This window comes from Stegodyphus dumicola, chromosome 5 (genome assembly GCF_044657685.1).
Source record: "Stegodyphus dumicola isolate Sdum_Otavi_A_Nest chromosome 5, ASM4465768v1".
NCBI classification, from domain to species: domain Eukaryota; kingdom Metazoa; phylum Arthropoda; class Arachnida; order Araneae; family Eresidae; genus Stegodyphus; species Stegodyphus dumicola.
The window spans coordinates 210714415-210740010 of NC_140772.1; the positions used below are offsets into that span (position 1 = coordinate 210714415).

Here is a 25596-nt window from a genome sequence, read left to right on the forward strand (position 1 = left end):
CGATGTTTTTGCATGATATCTGTACGTAAGGACAGAATAAAATACTCTTTTCCTTCAAAAAATTATAAAACTGCTTTAAAAGGAATTCTGAAGAGAATTTTTCGTGGCGTCTGTACGAACGTATGTACGTACGTTACGTACGCATCTCTCATAACTCAAAAACAAGTAGCCTCAGAACGTTGAAATTTTGTATATAGGACTGCTGTAACATGTAGATGTGCACCTCGTATTTTGGTTGCAATCGGTCGCACCAAACGTATATAAATATATTTATATATATATCCACTCTGTTACCCGGCTCAGTGATCTCAATTTCTTTACTCTTATATGTTTATAAATTGTACATTTTTTGCTTTAAAAATGATTGTATTACGTTGTTTTTATCTTCCGGTTAAGGTTTTTATGCCTTTAGTAAATCTGTATGCAATAATTTTAGAATTATCAACAATTTTAAAGTTGTCTAAGTGCCGCTAAGCCTTTTTTTTAATGGCGGCCATTGATGTTTACATTTGAAACAGGAGACTAGTGGATTTGTTGCCAATCTAGAGAAACTTAGCTTCGCAACAACAAAGATAACGCATTCATTTATTATTGCCAATTAAATCATGCTTAATTCTTTCTGGAAATTTTTCGAGGAAAGAGGTGTTTAAGATTTACTTCGTAATTCTTAATATAGATATTTTGAGTTTTTATGTATTTTTGCCTTCTCGCGAAGTGAGAACTGAATTAATTAAATGAGAAATACTCAATCGTCTGTGAAAAACTGTTTCTTTTTTGTTTTGTTTGCTTAATTTCTTTTATACATCATTATAGCTTTATTATAGTATTTGAATAGAACATGTGGCAACGATTAGATAATTCTATTCTTTAAATGATATAAATTTTGTGCATTATGAGTTATAATATGAACGAAATATATAAGTTAACTGTTATATAATTATTGGATTACAGAACAGTTAATTTAGTTTCCGTTATATAATTATTATATAAGTTAAATGTTATATAATTATTAATACTGTTAAGTGAATCTAGCGGCAGTATCGCTATGGTAAACAAATACTAGAGTGAATTTTAAAGAATGCATTTATTCTATTGTGGTTTATGCGCTGTCGGCGAAGTAGATTTACTTCAATCCAATAAGTTTAAATGAAATGCAAGAAAAAATGCGTATAATTTAATATTCCGTACAAGGAAGTCATGTGGTGTACACATCAGATTTTTTTTATTATGTGGTTGAGGTACATCTAAAATTGCTGAATACCAAAGGTCATCGTTTCAAATAATGATTGCTTAAAGCAAAGCAGAACGAAATATGCGAGTGTTGTACATGTAACGTTAGTTACCACTTATCTGTCAAGTTCCTCCACTAGAAATATTTATGAAACTATTACATAATTGTCTTCCAGATTTTATAGACAAATTCATACATTTTAATTAGTATTTAAATAGAAATTATTTATAAAATCATGTTTGAATAAAAATATTGTAAACAGACGTTTGAGGAAACTTATTTCCACTATTTAAAAAAAAATTCAAAATAAATTTAAAGCTCAAAACAATTCCCTGGAAGTTACTTAATTGCAGTTTTGAGATTAGGTTCCTGAATAAGCAGCACAGAAAAAGCTATTAATGAAAGAATACGAAGAAGTGGGAACTTCTGAAAAGGAACATGAAAGAAAAAAAAAAGAATTTTTTACTTCATAACAATTCAATTCCTACTCCAATAGCTGAAAAAAATATTACAGACTCAAAAATCTAGCAAAATTCGAAGTTTAACCAATTTAATGAACTATGTGGAAACATTGAAATTTGCTTAAGAGGAGAAATGGTTTCATCAAGGACTTTTTAAAGGTTGATTAGTTAATTTATTAAGCAGGTAACATTCTTAGGAAGTATGCCTTTATGAAGGAAATGGGTGGTTTTTATGTTGCGCATGACGAAAAACCCCATAAATCTTGTTCAAACTTCTTATCGATTCGATCACTGGATGGGCTCGACTTTCAGAGGGCAATCGACTCCTATGCTTTTCTCAATTTTAAATTATTTACAAGCATTAACATGAAATTTAAAGACTTGGCATCTGAAACAGCAAACATAATCATGTCAAACTTTGTTAGTTAAACCCTCAGGGTAGATCACATAACAAAGTGTTGGCAATACAAGTCTCTGAAAATTATAATACAGAACATATTCCTATCCCATGTCCTAGACCATATTTAAAAGTATCCCATGATAGTTTAAGTAAAAAGCAAGAGTGGAATATTTGCGAAGAGAAAGATGTGTATTCAAGTCATAAAAATTTGTATAAAATTGAAAATTTTTGATACCGCAATTATCAAGACGTAACAGGACATGATCCCATTTGCGGACTTTTACTATAAACATGTATTTACTAGATCATTGTGTCTATTTAGGCACAGAATCACCAGATTATTAAATAATGCAATTTTCCAACCAGCTAAAAAAATATGGATACAATATACATCTATTTATAAAGACCATGAACAGCAATTTCTTTTTATGGGCATAAGCTGTAAATGTTTACTATTAAGACTTTACAGCTTTTATGATTTTATGAATAGCATTACAATGTTTATGAATGTTTCATCGAACTTTATGGAAACCTTGAAATATGGATTTATTGAATTCTATTTTTAATAGTACTTTTTTCTATTTTACTTTTTCCCCCATTTCATAAATATATATGCAAGAAAAATAAAGAATATGTAAAAGAAATTTTAATTTAAATTAGCAGTGTAAATTATTTTCCCTACTCTGTTCTAAAAATAGTAATCTCTCTTTGCACTGCATCATTTCAAGACTAATCCATGTCGCATGACTCGTAATTCTGATGATGTAAATGCAACTAAAACTTAAACAGTCTATAATAATTTCACAGCAGTTTTAAATTAAACGAAAACTCAGTCTTCATCCTAAACATAATGCGCTCGCTCGCTACTCTTCGGCCTAGCTGGACTGCTATCTGCTGCTTACTGCAAAGTTATCAAAAATGTAAACCTCTTGAAATAGGAACAAATAATGTGCCAAGTTATTTGTGGCCGCAACATGTTTACTCAAAATAGAATGAAGATTTAATATGCCTCGGCTGTCAGTTTCTTATTCATTATTGAATCGGCATTCTACGCATTAAAAATTTTTGATCTTCATTTACGGATTCAACCTTATACATTCTACACTATCAATATTGCAGATCATTACATATATTTTTCAAAATTTTTCTTTATGCACTGGAATTTGACAAATATATAAAATGCCATGTATTTTAATAAATTTAAATACTTGTGAAATTATAATTCTGATGATTTGAAATTATGAAGAATTTCGCGACATATCACCTAAGTCTTACATTTTGCTTTACTATTACATTTTGCGGTTCGTTATAGCAAAAGTAAATAATAATGTGTATACAAAAAACTGGATGGGACTTAAATAGCTCGTTCGTTATATCCGGGAGTTTGCATTAGCTGGATTATGTGTGCATTCGGTGCATGTAATTTTCGAATGTCACTTGATAGCATTTACAACACGTAAAATACAATTTTAACGTTTTTAAAGTATTGAAGCATTTTTGATGCTATCAGTAAAAAGTACGGTATTGCGTCATAAAATTAACATTTTTCTTGGATCTCGGATCTATCCTTTTAAATCTTTTCTTGAAGCTTATCTAATCGCAAGTAGTTGTGATATTATTCAAAGAATTTTCATTGCGCGATTCGACAAAAGCATGCACTTGGCAAAGTTCACACACCTAGGATAATTATCTCATATCGTACGATACTATCATATTACTATATTTTGATATAAATTTGTTTCGAAATTGTTATCGAACAGAAGAAGGTCGAGGATAAGATAGTAGAATCGTACGCGACAAGGGTAACACTCGTATTTGGTAAGTGGTTCCTGGAAGAAAAAAAACCATGTTAACAACCTGTTCATTTTAATTCGATAGCAAAGTGATAGGCTATAAAATTATACCAGATACTTAAATGGTTGACTAGAAACTGTGCAAACATTAGAAATTATATAGTGCCTTATAAAACGTGTAATTTTTAGCTCGCCATTTCCTGAATTTAGCGTATACTTATCTAAAGCGGTAGGCAATCAAATCTGAAAACGATATCTTAATATACTTATGGAAAATGAAATCCCAACGTAAAGAAGGAATTATGATAAGATGTGCGTACGAGTTCGTAATAGATTCAATGCACAGAGGGCCGATGATGTGTGGATAAATTTTATTTTTTGAAAGGAAACACTTCACAGTTCTGGAAGTTTCCACAAAAACAGTCGTAAACTCTTCACAGTATCACAGAGTACAATCAGTAGCAACATTTCAAACTGCTAAGAACGTTAAACGCAACGCAATGCAATGCAAAGCTCATAAAGAGCAAAGTTAACCCGGAGATATCTCAGTACTCCGAACTCAAGCTGAACTAGCAACTGACAGCAGATGCTGTCTCCGGTCTTGCATAATTTTCACCCGGCCGCGGAAATATTTCTAGTACTTTCTGCTTCTCGATATCGCCGGAAGACATATGACGGCCGAATACGTTTACAGTTTAAAAAAGCACCAATTCCAGTTTTTTAATTACAATATCCGTTACAGTTATACAGGGACAGGACCAAAATGTCGCCAAATTTGGTTAAAAAATTAGTCGCCAAAACCGTTGCCAGCTTGGCGATATTTCGCCAAATTAGCGAGATAACTATTTACTCATTGCTACATAACACTTGTCCTGTATTCTTATTTTTTTCGGCAGAGCGTCGTTTCTCTTAGCTTTTCTTGTTGCATTATACAGAAAAATACAACAATTTCTATATAATTTGTTATCTGTGTACAAAATTCGTAACAGCTTGATAAACGAAATTTGAGAAGCGTGTTTGCATATCTTAAAAATGACATCTATTCAGATTTCGAGCTAGGCAAATATGTGTGGTTCTATTAGTGCCACTAAGAACACGCAAATCACGTTTGCTTTAAATTCGCAATCTAAATTTCATGTGCTTTCTATCTTCCGTGGGCGTTGCGAACGAGATCGAGTTAAAAATGCTTTTAAGGAGACTAAGAAGGCAATATCAGCAGCTTACTGATTTTGAACGAAGCCGCGTAACAGGGCTACAAGAAGGCAGATTTTCTTTTCGCGATATTACAGCAGAGAGACTTGGCAGGGTTGGCTTGGTTTGGCTTATTTAATTATGGCAAAGCACGCAAAGACTTTCTGCCTTAGGTGAGGGATGCATTCGTGGAGGACTTTCTAATGGAAACTGGCTCGTATGCATGTTACAAATAGGAAAACTACGAAAACTCTGTGCAGGCAGTCCATTCACCTAGAATTATCAAGTGTTGGTGACTTTACCACTCAGCCGCTCGTACGCCAGACTTGGCAGGGATGTATTCACAGTGATGGCAGCAGTGGTCACAGTACTGCTGTCTCAGAAAGGCCGGAGTCCGGCCCCACATCTGCCACTACTCAAAGAAAAGACTGCAGTTTTCGCCGTATTACTGTGGCATACCACATCTGCAAAAAATATTCGAACTTTTGTTGGCACCAGAGCAGACAGCGAACTATACGACCATGTAGATATTTTCTTAAGAATCAATGAATGGTCTGCCGAGGTGATATAACATGGAAAGAACTTTCTTGGGAAGGTTAAGGGCAATGATCATTCTGGTGGTGTTCTCGTATCAAACTGATTACTTGAGAAATATCTCCGAGCCAGACGCCCTGTAATGACCAAACAAACCAACTCCATCTGCGACTTGTTAAGCTAGAAGTGTTAGCTAGAGGTGGTGTTAAGCTAGAATTCATTAGAGGGCGGAGTGGAGATGTGCTATGTTCTCTGATGAGAGTCGTTTCTGTCTTTGTGCCAGTGATGATCGTATGTTGGTTAAGAGGAGGCCAGATGAGCACTTCGAAGCATGGTCTTTGCGGCGTAGACATAGTGGACCTATACCAGGAGTTATGGTTTAGGGAGCAATTTCCTATTACAGCAGGAGCGCTCTGGTCGTCACCCCACATAACTTGACAGAAAATTTGTTCGTCAGACTGATGACTGCACTGTTTTGCTACCATTCTTGGGCAAAATTCTATGAGGCGTGTTCCCAAAAGGATAACAATCGTCTTCATATCGCTGCAATCATCTAATGTACTCTATAAAACGTAGACAGCCCAACAGCAGCCGAGAGTTAAAGTCGCTGAACACTGGTAGTTCGGTCCGAAGTTCAAATCCGGGAACGGTCTAGTTGCATGGGCGTTTTCGTGCTTTTCCCCCATGCATAACGTGTATACGAACCAGTTTTCCTTAGAAAGTTCTCAACAAAGGCAACTTTACCGTTAGGCAGATAGCCCTTGAGGTTTTTCCGTAATTAAATAAACCAAACCCAAACGTGGACCTGTTGCCTTGGCTTGCGAGATCACACGATCCTTCTCCCATCGAGCACGTTTAGAACATGAGTGAACGAAGAATACAGCTTCGTCCAAAACCAGTATGGTCCCTTTCCGGTTTGACTGACCATGTGCAACAGGCATGGTAATAATCATGTAGTAGGATTCTTTTGTAACATGCCAAGAAATAGGTACAATACTATCAGAGAAAGCGAAAAAATACACGAAAAGAACACAAACTGAAGACTGATGCAGTCACATTTCCTTACTAAAAATGTGCGTTTAAGTAATATCATCAATTAACAGAAAATGTTAACATCATCTTTTGATGAGAAAGTAAAGTTTAGGTTAGGAACCCTTCATGGAACTCATCAGGTTGAGAGTTTCAAAACAGTACAAATTCATTTCAACGATATTCATCTTTTACAAAAGGGCTCAGCAGTGTCCAAGCGGTAAAGTCAAGGAACACTGATAGTTCGACCTAGATCTTATCCCGGCGAAGGCTTGGCTGCATGGTTGTTTTTCCCCATGTGTAACGTGGATACCAGTGTCAGTATCCCTTTAAATGTCTTCCACGAAGGCATCGCTTCCTATAGTCAGATAGCCCTCGAGTTGCTTTGCGTTAACAATTAACCTAGCCTAAACTAACTTTTATAACTTATTATAAAGATTATTTAAGAGTTAAAGCATTTTCACACACAGTTAATTAAAAACTTGGGAAAATCTTAACTTCGGCAAAATACTGACCAAAATCTAAAAATTCTAGAATATTTTGTACCAACGTAAACGTGTTCTTAAGTATTTCTTCCTGAAATATCTTCAATTTCAACAACGTAGTTAAAATTATCATTGTAAGTGACAACTGAACAGAAATTAAAATCATCAACACCTTACAATAGAAAAGATAAATAGAATTTTCATTTACCACAGTGCAAAAGAGATCAATGAATTTACAGTTTTCGATAGAGGGGCCAAAGATAAACAAAGCTTAGATACAGATTTTATTAGAAATGGAAACATGATTATACTATAGATCAGGGGTTCTCAACCGGTGTTACGCATGCCATTGGTAGCAGAAAAATTGGCAAGAGAAAAATAGGTGGTACGCAAAGAAGCAAAGTATTTTCAACTATTAAATTCAGAAATTAAACTCCCAACATCCTGATTGAGTTTTTTCCTACACTCGTAAATTTATGCGATCTGAGTTTTGTTCCAAGTGTGGTGGTAGTAGTACTTTGCAGTGGTGGTACTAAAGGTTTTCAGTTTTTGCTTAGATGATAGGCGTTAGTCAAAAGGTTGAGAACCGCTGCTATAGATCGTTCATGAAACTCCATAATACGAAATAAAAAATATGCGTACTCTCGAGATCGCATGTAAACTTCAGAAAAAGTCGAAAACAAACTGGTAAAGAATAGTATCGTAGATAAATTGGCGAAAACGTGAAGAGAATAATTAGTTCGACCAGTATATTAAGAGATCTTCACCATTAAAATTATGAGCAATGGCAAGCAGAAAGTCTCCTTTATTTCATACCTAGTACCAGATATCAGGAGTTGCACCTAAACCTGTATAATAGGCAACAACGAGTGACTGCATATTGCTCTTTCTGGTCTTTTCAGTGTTCATGTTAGATCTGTCCTTCAACAAAGATTGAAATGTAAACCCCAGTACTGTCTGAAATGAAATGTTGAACATATCTATTCAAATCGTGATCTTTCATATTAGGCTGTGCAAGAAAGAACCCAGCAGTCCGAACCATGTTTTGAATTTCTTGAAAGTGTATAATTCAGCTTTGAATTTTAGATTTCAGGCGGTAAGAAATAACAAACCTCTATTGAGCTTCAAAAAGCGATTTCAAAATAAGCACATGCAGTCACAGTACCAGTCTGAAAATTATCATCAAATGTGTACAAAAAATATTTTTAACCAGCCTCACCTCTCTTAGAAATCTGATAACTAACCGTCTCGGAAGCAAACAAGAAGTTATTGCTTCCACTTTATCAGTGAAAAGCTATATTTAAATAATCAGAATTGATAAGTTCATTGACAGGCTTTGAAGACAATTATTTGGACGACTAGGAAACATTAGAGGAAAAGATTTCACAATCAATTCCAACATTTATCTTATCGGTTAAGAAGAAAACTACGCATTCGTTTTCATTACGGCAAAAATAATTCTACTTTATGTGCATTTAGTCGGTGCTAATTTTTCATTTTTATAAAAATAATTTTTTCGTAACTGTAATCAGCATAGGTTGCTCTAATTACGTAAAGAATACATTTTGAATATAAACACTTCATACGAGCTAATGGTTATTGAGAATTCCAGCCTCAAAAATTGCAGAGTTTACATTAAAATCGTATCATCAAGTAAAATTTACTGGAAATAGAGCTTTGAAGAGCAGCAGGTATGATAATAGCATTGGGGTCACGGGTTATAAATCTATCATTTCTTTAGTAAGCAAAAGAAGTTTTACTGTACTTATAATCTTATGCATTATATAGTGCATGTGTAATCCCGACAGTTATGCGTAAAATAAGCTGCAGAAGGAATGATGCATTTCAGACTATCACTAAAACTCATTCGAAGGGCATAAAATTATCTTCGAAGTTCTTCGATAGATTTTTATCACTTCCTTGTACGAAGTAAAGGAAGTATTGTAATCACGAACAATTTCGAGTATCATATTTCAACGAAGATATACCTTTTGACCGTTATCAAATGCAATTAATTTAACAATGTTTTTGCGTGATTTCTGTGCGTAAGGACAGAATAAAGGACTCTTTTCCGAAACGGATTATAAAAGGATTTAAAATGGATTCAGAAGAGATTTTTTTCGTGATGTCTGTACGTACGTATGTATGTATCTCGCATAACTCAAAAACGAGTAGTCTCAGAATGCTGAAATTCTGTATACGAGTCTGCTATAATATGTAGTTGTAAATCTCCCTTTCTGGTTCAAATCGGCCGCACTAAAAGTATATATATTATACATATATTGAATTAAGTTGTTCTTAAGATCTCGTTAAAGTTTTTATGCCTTTAGTTAATCTGCATGCAATAGTTGTAGCATTATGAATAATTTAAAAGTTGTTTAAGCTCAACTAAGCCTAACAGAGCAGCCATATTTGTTTGCATTTGAAACTTAGCAGAATAGGGAATTCAGTTTCTGCACCTTCGGCGTCTTTTTGCCGAGTGGGAGCAAAAGTAAAGTTTAAATTTTGTGCAAAGAAAAATCTGCCTTCTTACCAGTTGGCCGAATTGCTTGTTTTTGCTCAGAAACTCATTTTAATTGTAAAAAAAAAATTACTGTTTTAATTGCTTTTGGTGTTATGTTTTCCATATTTTTCAATTTATAATGAAGATGTTTTGAGTTTTTAAGCACTTTTGCCTTGCCGCGAAGTGAGAACTGAATTAATTGAATGAAAAATATATCTCTAATGTAATTCGTGAAAATAAGTTTAAATGAAATGCAACAAAAATGTGTGTAAATTAACAGACTGTACAAGGAAGTCATGTGGTGTCCACATCAGATTTTTTTCATTAGCAACTATGCAAGAAAAAATAAGACAAAAACGTCTCCATAGCTATTTGTCCGAAATTCAACAATTAAATATATTCGGAGAGTTTAGGGACAGGAATTAGTTCGATCAGAATTTAAAAAAAAATTCTTCATTGCTATTAAAATGCTTGTTAAATAAATACTGAACTTAAACGGCGATGTTGAGATTTTCAAGTGCATACGCATGAGAAAATGACTCAAGAAAATGGTGGCCATCAACAAGTGAAAAATTAAAAGCAAATTCAGAAATCCATTTGCTCTAATCGAAACCACTACAACAAAAGACAGAAACCAGTTTGGAAAATTATGTATTCACACATATACGCATGAATATTTTAGTCAAAAGTTCATCTTCGGTCTTTAGCATTTCAGAAGAGTCAGGAATGGAATTCGAAAACAGTCAGGAATTCGTGTAAAGTTTAATTACAGTTAAGATACAAGGATCTTGCTTTTAAATCGAGTTTATTTTAATATTGTTTTAGTTTGAAATACAAAAGAAATAGCTTTGCGGATCACTTTTAAAAAATAATTGCTATGGTGACCAGAATCATTAATGTCCTGAACTTGACGTAACTTAAAGGATTTCGAAAAATAATGGATTTAAGATGTTTCTAACTTCAAAATATAAAATTTTTATTTTTTTCCTACTACGAAGACTTCGAATCTGCCATTTCACTAAATAAAAACGATTACTTTTTAATTTTCTTACACAAAGTAGGAAATATTTATCCTATTTCATTCACCACAAGTACAATACAAAATATCTCTTTTACTCTGCTCGTGTTTTTAAGAACATGCTTAAAAATTCTAAAAAATTAAACCTTGTGTTGAGCCATTCAGTGCTTAATGGAACACAAGCAAAATAAAGTAGAAATCCTATTTACCTGATAGTCTTTCATAAAAATCTGTTCAATTATATATTGGATTATCAATTATATACCTATCTAATTATATATACATATTGAATTGCGCATAATATATTGAGTTGAGCCGTATTAATTATTATTTGAAATGAAAAATTTAGTACCGAAAGAAATTCGATAAAACTTATTAAATAAGCATTTAACAAACGCTTCTACAGGGACTCAACAAATACTTGGGGCATAAGAAAGTTTCAAATACATAGTGACAAGAATTCAGCTATTACTCCAAAACAAAATATTTTCCATTGCTTTCTGTCTGCATATCAAGCTATATTTGTTACGATGCATAATATTAAATAACACTAATGAATAAATGAGATATGTTTAATACCTCGCCTTTAACTACGAAATTAAGGTTAAAAAAAGGGATTATGGCATTGCGGTAAAAGTTTTATAAAGAACCAATTCTGGCCGGCTCCTCTACTAAATCGCCCAGATGAAGGATTTTAAACCTAGTAAAGATACAGTTTAAGTTTCAAGAGCTACTTTGTTAACACAGAATCGAAGAAACTGAGATTTCTTTTCATGAGAGAAAATTTATAGACATTGAAGACAATCATATAAAATATGACGAGACAATAACTGAACTATTGAACTTGAAATAAAATCTATTATTCAATTTAATTCTGAAATACCATGAAACAAATCTGCTTGAAAAACGTACAGGTTCGCAATGAATTAAATGCACGCAGAACTGATGATAGCTTGGTAAAATTTATTTCCCCCAAAAGAAACATTTTACAGTTCTGGAACTTATCACAAAAGTACTCGTACAGTTCCTCTCAGCTTGACAGAGCACAAACAATAGTTACCACTTCGTAGTACTAAAAATGTTAAAAATAAGACAGCATACAAAGCCTCAATGCATAAAGCTCTCAGAGTGATCTCTCAATACTCCGAGTTAAACCCTGAACTCAAATCTCAACAACTGAGAACTGATGTTTTATATAGTTCTTCCCCGCTTTCCGAGAAATTTCTAGTACCTTCGATTCCTCGAAATAGCTGGAATACGTAGTTAGGATAGTTATATTTACGTGTAGGGATCAGACTAATTACAGAGACGGGATCAAAGTGTCACCAAGTTTGACGACTTTCAGCGATTTCCCTCCAATTTAGTGACAAAAATTAGTCTTCCAAACCATCTCTAGCTTGGCGTTATCTCGCCAACATTATTGACCTCAATGTTAAATGGACTTGCCCCTGTAACGTTACTTTCCAGCGAAGCCTGGATTTTTTATGCATTTCGTGTTACGTTGTACAAGAGATATTACAACTAAACATGCAATTTCACTAAAATCATTTACATATATACAAAATTCGTAACATTGCCCTCTTCTTAAGGACAGGGCAATTCCTGGACGTCCTGGGCAATCCCTAGATAGGAAGCCATAGTTACAAAATTGATAATTTTATGTATTTGAATATTCTGAAACAGAATTTGAAATATACAGCACTAAAAAATTGGCATATTATCGCATCGAAACCTTATCAAGGTGATGATCCGAAGCACTTATTTGCAAACTGTGGACTTTTATATACTTATTTCCAAAACGCTTCTGTGTCTAGTCTTCAGCACTGTTGAGCATATTAGGGATCATTTGCAAGACAAAATTAATGAATTCAGAATTTCCGACAGAAATGTACTTTTCATAACGTAATTCATAACGTAATGGGAGAAAAATTCATAACGTAATGGGGAAAGAATAGAAGTAAATCTCAAATGAAATCTTACGAAATCTAAAAACAACTCAGGGAATTTATTAAACAGAAAGGATTCCCAATACTTGATTAGAACAAATTTTACTATTTTTGACCCGTTTGTGTGTCCCAAAGCGTTTTTGACCATTTCTTTCTGGTTTGTGCAACGTATAGTGTAAAATTTAATATTTTAAATTAATTGTAAGGTTTTTTGATTTCGTTCAGTTCTAAAATACGGCATGTAATAAAGTATTTCGTTTAAATTAAATATTTAATTATCCTTTCAAAAAGTGTTAAGATGATTGTTTTGCTCCATTACTTTGACTCGCTGTATATTAAGAATTATTTTGCGAATAAAGAGTTCTTTCACCTATTAACATTCAAAACATTTTTTAAAGCTCTGTACTTGCTTTATGAAACATTATCCGACTGACATTGAAGAAAGATATGCACAACAGAATTTTATGAAGGTAGAACCCCTGATGTCGCTTTTTCGACACTCTGCATAAACACCTGTAGTATTGTCGACCTTGACTACAGTTTGTATTACAAGGAATTTCACTTTTTTTTTGTGCGTGTGTGACGCTTGCACGTACGTCTACATTCATCATTTTCTCAGTATAAATTTATTTCACTCCAATTTTCGTTCAAACAAGCAATTAAGAATTTTACTGAAAGAATATACTTATGTGGTTTGGCCAATTAACAGATTTACGCATAATCTAATGTCAGAATGCTGTATAATCGCTCGCAGTTTTCCATATAAATGTTCCAAAAAACTGGAAAATACCTAATGAATACATAATCAACTAGCTGCGTAGAAACAATCTAAAGATCTTTTCCGTTATAAAGTCGGCAAACGCGAAACAATTTCCTATGGAAAGATCTATGTGCCGACGTTGCCTATTGTCCACCGTCAAATTAAATACGTTGCTCTTATGTCTTATAACAGCATTATTGTTTTTCAACTAAGTATTATCCGTAGCACACGCCGTTTAATGTGATCGCGATCAATGCTATCATTCGGACATGGTTATCGAAATGTTCATTAGTATACGAAATCATGGAACATACAAAAATAAATGCTCCAAAACACATCGCTTATTTTTCCTGTTTTCGTATGAATAAATTTGTTTTAAACTGGAGATCAAAATAAATTATACAAACTGCCAAGTGATAAAGAAATGACGCCAAGTAACCCATTAAGTCGCCAAACAGCTTGGTTTGTATTTAAGTAAACTATTTAAATATAGGCAAAAAATCAACCCTAGTTTGGTGTAAATTTTTATTAACTCCTGCGATTTTAAGAGCAATCAGACAACAGATCTTTCTGCTTCAGGAGCAAAAACCTTTGTATAGATTCTCTCCTCTTTCTCCCAAACAAAAGTTCCCTGAAAACAGCTATTCAAACTAATGTTACTTTTCTCTCTAACTAGGCAGAAAAGTAACATTAGTTACATTACATTAAAATTTAACATTCAAATTTTACGATGGCATGTTCTCTTCTGATGAAGGATGATCTCCAGATTAAGATTAGGGTTACAGCATCGGTCAACCAATGTCCAAAAATGTTATGAACAGTTCAACAAACGTTTGCAGTTTCCTAATCAAAATGCCTATTTAAAGTTTGTTATATTTATAATAAATTAATTAAATTCAACTGCTATTTCAAATTTTAATTTTTTCATCGGTTATTCGGGCCGTATACCGAGTTTTCAGGAAGATCATTCTGAAGATCAAATTTAAAAAATATATATATTGATGAATGGAAGTTACATATATTAGAAAGTTCTCTGCAATATTTGCGTTTTCATATATTGTTAAATGTCGTGTAATATGTAAAATAATGAAATGGTTATAATGAATTTAAGGTTAATGAATGAATTTAAAGTTAATAATGAATTTAAGGTTATAATTCAATTTTGCTCGATTTATATATTTATTTCTAAGTATAATTAGTAAATTAATTACATTAATCAATTATTATTTTATCTTAGTGTCAGATAGAAGTTGGATACTGGTACAGTTAATATGGATGTTGGAAAAATTAGCTACTTAAAAGTTTTATTTATAATATTATGAATACCCCTAGTATGGGAGAAATTTAGAAAAATGTTTGTTTTCAATCTCAGGGTGAAAACAGAAAACATTCAACTAAAGCAACTCAGAGACTTATAAGTTTCATAAAATTTTGCGAGAGCTGGAGTTAGAAGATGAAAATTTCTCCGAGTCCAGAAAGTTCCTAAATTATTAGAATCAAGCCTTTTCACATTTTTCGGCGTATATTTTGTTTGAAGGGGAGGGATCTTTTATTTATTATTTTTATTTTTTTGGCCTTCTGTACTTTTTTTGACAACACGTGACTGTGCTTTTTAATTGAAATAAAAAATTGAGAAATATTTATTTGCATTATATGGCATTCATATGATTTCTTTAATTGCGGTTTATAAAATCATTCCGAGCAATAAAGACATATCCCGACTTAAAAAAAACTGTGCCTCCATTTTTATACTCTCAATTATTAATTTTATGTAGTTTTATCTATTTGGGAAATTAGCAGAGAGATCAAGGCCTCTAAAGACAGCTCTGTTTCGTCGATTTGATATTTTGCTTTTTTCGTCGTATCTCGATAAAGTTCTACAAATAATTTCATTTGCTTAGTTGAAGATATCGTTGTTTATCACTCGAATGTGAAAATCTATAAACCTATCTTAATATTATACTCAGGACTAAATATTTTAAATTAGAAATGGCAGAATTCTATGGAATGCCGACAAAAACGGGAACAAACGTTAATGAATAAAATAATGGATAAGGCAATAAATAATGAATGAGTAAATAAAACATAAATGGATAAAATTGTTAAATTAATAATTAAACAAATAATGAATCAATATATCATAAAAATTAGATTAAAATGAATAAATGGAAATAAACTGAAAACAAATAAATATAAGACAAGTTCATAATTAAAAGGCCCTTTCCCCCCCTCCAAATAGCAAAATGCTTACTTTTTATGCATTAAGAATAGATTACCGAGGACGCTTCATACGGTACTCCGCTAGGGGTGGCCTAATATTACGCTCGCGGGAAGCTGAAAGAGCACTTGAACGGTGTCGTCGCATATGCGGTCAAGAAGGTTAGAATAACATTAATTACGAAGGGGAAAGTAAAGGGATGTGTTAGAGGTCATAAGGGGAGATATAAATGTGAAAGAAAGTTATTAGTAATAAAATATAGAGCTACTGACAGAGCTCTCATTTATTCTTTATTGTAATTCCTTACTATTACCAAAATGTATACATGGATGTGTATGATACCAAAATGAAGACGAGTTTTATAGGCTACGAGAAGTTCCCCTTTTTATTTTACATATTATTAAACAGTTTAATAATATTAATATACAAATTTTCGGATTATTATACTGGATTATTATTTGAATTATCACATGATTTTACTGGATCATATCTATGTGTTTATTAACATTTGATGATTACATTATTTTTGTCTAGGTACTTCCTTTTCTTTTTCCTTGAATTAACATATACAGAGTGTTCCCAAATTCAACAGACAAATTCAGACGGGTGATAATAAGCATCAGGAAGATGAAAAATAAATTAAACATTGATTAACATTTCCTATAACTACCTTTTAATTAACTCGCGAGCGCCGGCGCTGGGTCCAACGGACCAGCGTGTTTAAGCAAACCTTTCTCGAAGCATGGCCTATTTTTTCACTCAAGTTGTTGAGGTTCAGTGTAGTCGTGTTCGAGATCGACCTCTATGTTTCCGAAGTTTTTTCGCTGGAGCTTTGATTCGAATGTTTGATTTTGATCGGATCGGGTCGGGTTTTTTAGAGCCAGCGCGCCTATTCGTAATACTATTACATAGTTGATTTGTGACGGTATAGAAAGAGTAAAACATGTCGCGTAATTTATTTTACAAGGAAGAAATGTTGCAAAAGTTATTAGATGCATCAACTGGCTAAGAATGTATTGAAGAAAAGGAGGATGGAAATGAATAATGAATTTTTATTTCACACGATACTGATTCAGAAACTGTTACAGATTCTGAAAACGAAAGTGAGAATGACAAAAAATTGTTTTATTGTAAGAAACTATCGGAACCAAGGGGGAGAAAGAAAAAAAGGGGAAGATGCAGTGTTTGCCCAGCGAAAACGAAAACGCGCTGTGCCGAATGTGAAAAATATTTGTATTTGGAACACACGATAACACTTTATTCAATGCGCTGCTAAAATTTGTTACATTTGTTTCTCTGTGTCTATAATATTAATAAAGATACAGAGTAAAGAAATTTTTTTTCTTATGCTAATATACAGTACGATTTTCTAAACCTTTAAAGAATTTTATTTCATAAAAGCATTTGGAAAAATTAAAAATTTTAATAATTGCGTATTAAGTTTAATCATAAAATATATTATTGGGGCAGATGTAACACGTTTTCTGAAGATTCACAATTTTTTCTTCAAAAAACACAAATCGGATCTTTTGGGACCCAGTGCGCGCGCTCGTGTGCTGCTACTTATGCTCACTTGTCTGACTTACTCAGCCCAAGAGCCCACGAAATTCCTCGTGGCAAGGAGCGATAGATTATGCCTGCCGTTGGCAACAGCTTGAGCACCATTCAGGTGATAATGCGATTTAGCTCAGTTCCCCCGTCCCCCAATTTTGATGGAGAGCACTCCGGGGGGGACGGGTCTGAGGGTCTCCCACCCCTCTTCCCTTCCACTAAACCACACGACAGGACTTTCGGCTCGCCACATATTTAGAGTGCCGTCATGCCGCACCTACACTATACATTTACAAACATCTCTGCCTTCTCCGGGATTCGAACCCGGTCCTTTCGTCACGGCAGTCAGCAACGCTAACCACTATACCGGTTGGGCGGCACGCTCGTGTAACTCATATGAGCGCGCGTGTTGCCGTGTTAAGGCTTCCTTATCAGCAACCCTCTTAATTTTGAAAACTTTTAGTCCAAGATATGAGCATAATGTTAATCTACCTTTAAACAATGGGATTTTTTGAAGCACTGTGACGTGACAATGCGTAATAATTTTAGCATCACTAAGAATCATTTTCTGGATTCTCATATTGATTTTTTCCCCAAGAGATGTTAAAAGTTGCAAGTGACGAGTACGAGTAATCCATAAGTATAACGTAAGAAGAAACTCCCTCCAAGAAGAAAAAATGCTAATCGACTGCTATTGAACCTTATAGAGGGGTGTATTAGACGGGAAAATGACAATTCCCCTGCGCCAATGGCAGATTGTAAACAGTTACAATTTTGTAACACAGTCCATTAATCTATACTAAGGCCCGGTTTCTTTATTATGAAGCATCTAATAGGTGGGCCACCATTGCCTCCTATGAAGGGGACGGACAGTTACAATCATGACTTCTGCGGGATTCGAAGTCAGGTCCTTAGGTATCGCAGTCAGGCTTCCCTAATAACTATACAGTCTGGGCGGCGAAAATGACAATTAAAATCGATTAAAATTGCATTTTCAGGTAGTTATTAATAACTAACGGATTTGAATATTTGTGAAAATAATTACAATTGCGAAAACAGAAAAAGTTTTTAATGCTTCCTTTCTTAGAGGAAGCCTATGAATTCATTTTGACCCAAGGAAAACTGAAATTGATTAGCTAAATTGATCTGTCTTCTATCAAGCACCTTAGTTCAGTGATCTGTATTAATGTGCCAATTTTATTTTTTTTAATTTAAAATGCTTCAAGAATGTTTAGAAAAGACAATTTCTTTTTTACATTTACATTCTTCATTTATAAGACTGCATTATCAGCTATATAATTCATACGAAATTATTCTATAAATATAATTCAGTACAGAAAAAATAAGATGGGAAAACGGCTTGGAAATAGAAACAGCACCGATGTTCTCTTTAAGAAATATGACGAAGCTTATAAAAATCTAGGAAGCAAAATAATTCCTTAGAATATACATTACAAAACATTAAAAATGGAGACTGCGTTATTCGGAGTTGTGGCAAAATGTGGGAGCCGTTTAAGCATCTAACTTCTCTGCATTCAGTTTTATAGAGAGGAAAATATACGAAATTTGAATTCTTTGACTGAATGCAGTTTTGTACCGTGAAAATGGATTATTGAAAGACAAATTGCAAGTCAAATGCATCTTTTTTTAAAGGATCCTGTAATTCTTTATCATTAAATTGCATTCAATTACTTTTTATCAACAACATGCAAATATAATTTAATGATATGCATACATATATACGCACATATAACACACAAATTCATTCATATGTTCCGAATTAAAACAATTAAATATTTATACGGTATTCGAAGGTTAGCCAAAAAATAATGTAATTTAAAAAGCGGCTGTTAGACGTGAAAAGGTTGGAAGCCATTTTAGTTAAGACTATTTCTCAGATACTTCGTATTCATATAACATAACATTCGAAATATAAAACGCAATATTTCAAATACAAAATCATTGATGTAACAAATATTATTTTCTACTCCTACACCTTTAATAAAAATGCATTTGACTTGCAGTTATTCTTTCAATAATCCATTTTCATGGTACAAAACTGCATTCAGTCAAAGAATTCAAATTTTGTATATTTCCCTCTCTATAAACTGAAGGTGAATAAAAAAATTATTTCGGCACTGAACGGGTATTAGATGATACTGTGAATTTGCTTCGGAGAATAAAATTAACAACTTTCTTTTCGAGGAGCGTCACCCAAGAAACTAAAAAGAATGCTACCATAAATAAGGGCTATTCAAAAAAATATATCTCTCAACTCAAAAACGAACAAACAAAAGAAACAAAAATACTTTTGGCTTTATGGATGACAACAGGTAGAGGCTTGTAATTATGGGCTCCATATTTAAGTTCTCTCTCTATACATTCTTGTGAACTGAGATTATATAAAGGAACTTGTACGTTTTTCTTTGCAACAGATGTCTTGAATGTTCGAGTTGCAGCTTTCAGCACAGATTTAGCTTGCATGGTCAATTTCCGTGTTGTCTGTGGTTGCAACATGATCGGATGAATATGCTAGAAAAAGATAAATCAATAAAATCAAATCAATAATCATATCTTAATCATATATCGGAAGTTACTTATTCTAAGTTTCTTTTGTTAGACTTCGTTATAATAGAAAGTGAAATTTAATTACATTATGCTAAGCCAATATCATTAAAGTTTTCACTGCGAATCAGTCTTTGACAGTATGAAAAATGTACAATTATTTTTAAATGATGAAACAAAGTTAATTTTGCAAGCTTTATTTGCAGATTAAGTTCATCCTCAGCGCTTAGTTAATTTGTTGTTCGCACCTGATCTAAGAGATGCCAAAATCCAAAAGCGGAAAAGTCATGCAAGATTTAATCGCTTTCTTTCTGGAAGCTTTAAAATAAAAGCAGGGACATCTCGGATCGCAAACATCTCAACGGTAACAAATGATAAACGATGCTTTGAATTGGAGATAAAGAACGCTCAAGTTAGCGATAAAGAATTTTCAGATGTTGTTTGAGGTAAATCATGACGCAGAATTCCTAATCTAGGATTTCTGGAATCATTTTAATATTTTCCGCTACTTAAATTTCATCAACAAAACCTGGTAGCAAAGGACTCACAGGACCGTGAATTCTTGATCAAATTTCATGAGGCAAATTATGGTCAGATTATGTTGAAGGCAGAGATTCTGAGCGCTTCGACAATGAGAACTTATGTTTTGTTTCCTACGATATTTAGCTTTAGGCAAACCAATGGCTTCGAAGTTAACAACAAAGATGTGAAGTAGTTAAAAAATTAAAATATTAAAGTAACATTAAACATTAAAGTAACATTAAAATGAGTTCAACAAGAAAGAATTGAAACAACAAAAAGGAAACTATAAAACAATTCCTTCACAGAAAGTTAAGACTATCCTAGTTCTTTGATGCCTGATATGTGCACAAAATAGGTATGGTACAAAGTTTTCTTGTAACCATATCAAACTGACAGAGCAATAGCAAAGCTGTAGCAGAAAGCATTTTCAATGCCAGTGCCAGTCTCACTTTAGACACATTTTCAAACCTAGACAACAACAAATCACATTGGACAAATTCTGAGTAAAGCTGAATGTCCAGAGAGTATGAATGATCGAGGCACTAAAAGATTGAGAAAAAAATGTGCTACAGGCCTTATAGTAAACCTGATGTTTTACTATAAGGGCCATTCCTCATCTAAACACTAACATCTCTTCCTCATCTAAACACTAACATCTCTTCCTCATCACTTTCTACTTACGCCGTCCACTCTCCATCGTACAATTACGGTTAACACGTTGAGCGCGGTGCTGGTCCTTGGGGACCGGCAGTGAACTTTCCGTGTGTCCGGCGTCGGTTTCTGGGGACCGGCACTGGAATTTTCGTTTGGCTGTCGTCGGTATGCTGGACCGACAATATTAAAGTTAAAAAATATAGTCTCAATGAAATGTGATCAAATTTTTAATGAAATTTTTAAGTTTTAATGAAATGTATTGAAACATTCTAAACAAAAATACGGCTTAGCTTTACGCCTTAAGCTCGCTGCCGGCTGAACGGAAAGGACAGCAAATTCGGCGCCGCGCTCAACGTGTTAAAACTAAATTTTCGTATTTGATCAGTTTAATATCGTGTTTATCTTTGTTGTCTTATCTTTAGTGATTTGGTGCTTCAGATTTTACCCATCCGGAGGTGAATCAGTAGACGTCCTAATACTCCATCAATGTAACAGCACTTTAACAGTTTCTCGTACATGTGAGGCGCTTATTCACTCCATATAGATAGATAGGTAGCGGGTTGAAGCGTTATCTATTTTGCAAATGGCCATATTTTTGTGCCTCACTTTCTCCTGTTCTAAATTTGGATATTTCCATCGATTTTGATTAATAAACTCTTGAACAAAGTACTATTGTAAATCATCTGTGTTCAGAAAGAATTTAAGATTAATTTCCATGGAGAAAATAATTTCAGTTTACGAACAGCTTTCAATCAAGAACGAATTAGATTCATGAACCGAGATTTCTCCTTATTTTATTAAAAATGCAGAGTGTCGTTTAGTTCCTCTTCTATAACGTAATTAGTAGAGCTTTTGATTTTATCTAAAAATGCTAGGACTATCTCAAATATTTTTACAAACATTTTAGTTTCGAAGGAGCAAGCAGGCGTTAAAATAAACCCTAAGCAATGCTATTAAATCATCTAAAACATAATATGGTTTCTTATAGCTTAGTTTTAGAACAGAAAAAAATTCAACTTCTAGGTATATTTACCGCTACTGTTTACAATGTTTTTCCTCTTAATTCAGAATTTTCAATAACTTTATAACCGAAACTCACGTCTTGGTGTAAAAAAAGAACGAAACTCTCTTCGGAGATTATATTACAAACTAAAATATTTTCCCTTAACCTAATTTTGCAAGCCTTTTAAAAAGCATCTGATAATGGCCAATTGGAAGATTTTGGTGGTTGAATAAAAATATCTATAAAATTATCTTAATTTTTAGAGCGATTCTCGAGTAGTGTTAGATTTTACTTTATCATAATGAAAAAACACTCCCCTTTATGTTAGCTACTGCATGCGAAACCAGTTTTTCCCATTATATCTCTTTAAAGTTCTTCGGATAATATGCCATATTCCACTAAATACACGGTACATTAGCTTCTTTAAGTGGAAAGTTTTCAGTATTGTAGTTTGTTGGTTTGATTTGGTTTATTTTATTACTGCAAAGCACTCGAAAGCTATCTACCTAAGGCCGAAACAACTTTGTGGAGGACTTTAAGGGAAACTGACTTGTATACACAAGCCACGAAAACGCCCATGCAGACAGACCGTTCGCCTGGAGTCAAACTCAGGTCGAACTACCAGTGCTCAGTCACTTTAATGCTCGGCCGTTGGTAGCCCGTATTATAGTTGGTATACATCTTTTTCAACGCACTACCTTTTTTTTATCATTATTATTCTCTGTAATATTACAGATGTTTAGTCACTGGAGACCATTCGATTTAGAATTTATTCCTTTTCTAACGTAGCGTTTTTTGAGAGCAAATTTCTATTCGTTGTTTCAACTTTATGTCCGATAATTTGTGCAGATTAAATTATCAAACTACTTTGAAAAGTTTTTGCATGACTTTTAATTATAAATATGTTGCGAAATAAATTGATTGTAGCTTAGTTGCGTTCTTAAGCACATATTTTGCTACATCAGTGCTTAAAGAAAGACCCATTATGTAAACGTAATAAAGAATACATATTCGCAACTGAAACACTGTCGATTCAGCATATAAATAACAAAAGCTTACCGCTTAAATACAGTCAAGTAATTAAACCACGCAGAATACTTTGTATAAAGAAATACACAAAGCTGACAATTCGAGGCCCACCGAATTCTTTAAATTTTGAAATAACTATTTTGTTAATTTGGCGTCACTCTCCGGTTATGTTACAAGAAACAAACCTTTTAGCCATTTTTCTATGCAAGTTATACTTGATAAATGGAATCTATTATTGCAGTTATATAATAAAATATAACACTTCAGTCACTAGAAGCATAATCATAATAATATACTCAAATAAAAACAACTTTTGATGATACTTTGTAATTTGGTTCTATAATTCTAGAACTACTTGATTCATTTAAAGACTTCCCTTAGATGAAAGGTCTTTTAAAATCTAACTGAAGTGCTTCATTTATTACTCCAAGGCATGAGCATCTTTTGTAGGTATGGACCTTCAGCGGCCGAGTCTTAAAGCCTCTTAACACTGGTAGTTTCGACCTGGGTTCGAATCCAGGCGAACGGGCTGGCTGCATGGGCGTTTTCGTGGTTTTCCTCGTGTGTAATGTATTATATGAGCAAGTTTCCCTCCACGAAGACATCCCTGCCCTTAAGCTGATAGGTAATCTCCATAAACAAACAAACTTTTGTAGGTATGATTAGATTTTGCCTTCCCAGTTGGAAATTGAAATTCTTTTTTCTTTTCCTATTTCTTGGTGCATTTTACTTTCGTATTTCTTGATAACATAGCTTCTTTTATAGAAATAATGGCTAATCTTTGGAATATGGTAACATGTAGTTTGGCGACATTTTGGTAAGGCGATAAAGGTTACTAGCTAGAACTTTAGTACATGAATATAGTCAAGAGCGTGCGCAATGCCATTTTTGTGCAATTCTGGGATTTTTTTTAAGTGAAAATAGGTCGACGTGTACATAGATGATACCGTGTATGTGCAATTCGTAAAAACGCGGCAAGCAATGGGCGATTATGCACTTTGTCCCAATTTCACACCTAACCTTCGTCATGATTAAGCACTTTTGTTCCATAAAAGTGCTAGCATAAGCGTAATTTGGCTAGCAGATTGTTGGAAAAAAATGTTGAGTGTTGAGTAAAAAAAAAAAAAAAAAAAAAAAAAAAAAAAAAAAAAAAAAACGAGTGCCTCTAATTTGTGAAACCAAAATGGCGTCCAAACAAAAACTAGCAGATTGCTGTAGCAGGGTTGGTCGCCAAATTTTCACCAAAGAATCGCCAAGTTACCATAATCCAAAAATTAACCGAAATAATTCCGAGCGATACTGCTTGTTTTCTAACGGAGAACTCAACATACTGTAAGTCATACCTAATACAATAATTTATCAAAATTTTACTTTGACGAGCAGTTGTAATTTATACAGAATATTGAAAAAAGCTAGAAAAATTCCAATTCGTGAAACATTTGTATTCTCAATCTGCAGGTAATGACTGCATCAGACTCTTTGAAAGAGTCATGCAAAGTACGTAAATAACTTTTATGACCAACCCTTATAGTACAGGATGTTATGATTTAATTTATTTATTTATTATTTTACCAAAGTTCTTTGCATAAGATCGTAGGCTGATAATAAGTGTTCTTAAAGCAAACGAATTAAGTCATTTCAGAAGAAGGGGAAAAAAAGATGTTTTTCTGTATATAGAGGGAATGTAAAAAAAACATGCTTGACACGTCTTATGTTTCTTTCCTTTCGAAAGCTGACGGGGGGGGGGAAGAAATGGAAGGAGCATTACTCCTTGCATTATAGCTTCTCTTCTAAACAGATTCAAACTGGAAATTTTAAGTACTAACCAGTTTTTAAGGGAAGACTTCTGGGAGTTCCAGTTAGCAATCAGTCATGAGTTTAAAATTCATTCAGTTCTAAAACTATAATATTTTCATGTTCATATTGATTAGCCCTATAAAATGCTTCAACGGATGTCAATCTATTTATCGGAAGGAAGTTTGATTTCATAATCTCAGAAATATGGCAGAAAATATTCACCAGCACAAAGATTAATGCTTAACAACAAAAGCTGAATGATTGCTCAGTTTATTTTGCTTCTTTTCCGTTTTCCCTAGAAATGCAGAGTTTTTCTCCGAAGTTAACGGCCTAATTTTAGCAAATGCGCCAAGAACAGAAGCCGAGAGGAAATACCGAAATCTTCAGCGGTTTTAGCGACTGCTCGGGGCGTGATAATCAAGTTTCGCAAAACGTTCATGAAATGTTGGTTCGTGATTTTAAGGTTATAAATTTATGCAATGATGAAATATTTAATAAAAGATCGAAAGGTTTCTTTTGACGTTTTACTAAAAATTAACGCATATAATTTTTGCAGAAATGTGTTTGACAATGTTTGAAAGATATATATCAATAATATCAGTACATACGAATAATCTTTTAACTAAATTAACCCCTTACAGATTACAGGAAACTCCCACTATGGAATCCCGTTAATCAGAATAAATTGCAGTGAATTATTTTTAGTATTTCTGAAAATGTTTTCTGGAATCTCAAAATCAAAGCTACGATTGAATACATTAAGTATTTAAAATAAGGAATTCTGTTAAATTCTTATATATCATTAATTTTAAACTCTGATATCACCACGCGAATTTCGCTATAACATACCGTTTATGTGCTGTACTCATCTCAATCAAATGTTCAAATTTCTATTCACACGTTTTG

The 25596-nt window shown here is 33.4% G+C and overlaps 1 protein-coding gene across 2 annotated transcripts in view; it reads right to left on the reverse strand.

The window, feature by feature from the left end:
- Positions 1 to 25596, reverse strand: part of Oat (Ornithine aminotransferase precursor) — a 51538-nt gene that overhangs the window by 22582 nt on the left and 3360 nt on the right. The window contains exons 1-2 of one of the 2 annotated variants that reach the window (XM_035368313.2): positions 19774 to 19915; positions 19430 to 19652 (exon numbers count right to left, since the gene is read on the reverse strand). In XM_035368313.2, coding sequence (XP_035224204.1) covers positions 19430 to 19637 — 208 coding nt within the window. In that variant the 5' untranslated portion in view covers positions 19638 to 19652; positions 19774 to 19915. Of the gene's footprint in view, positions 1 to 19429; positions 19653 to 19773; positions 19916 to 25596 lie in introns of those variants that run through there. The other variant, XM_035368312.2, reaches the window with a different exon arrangement.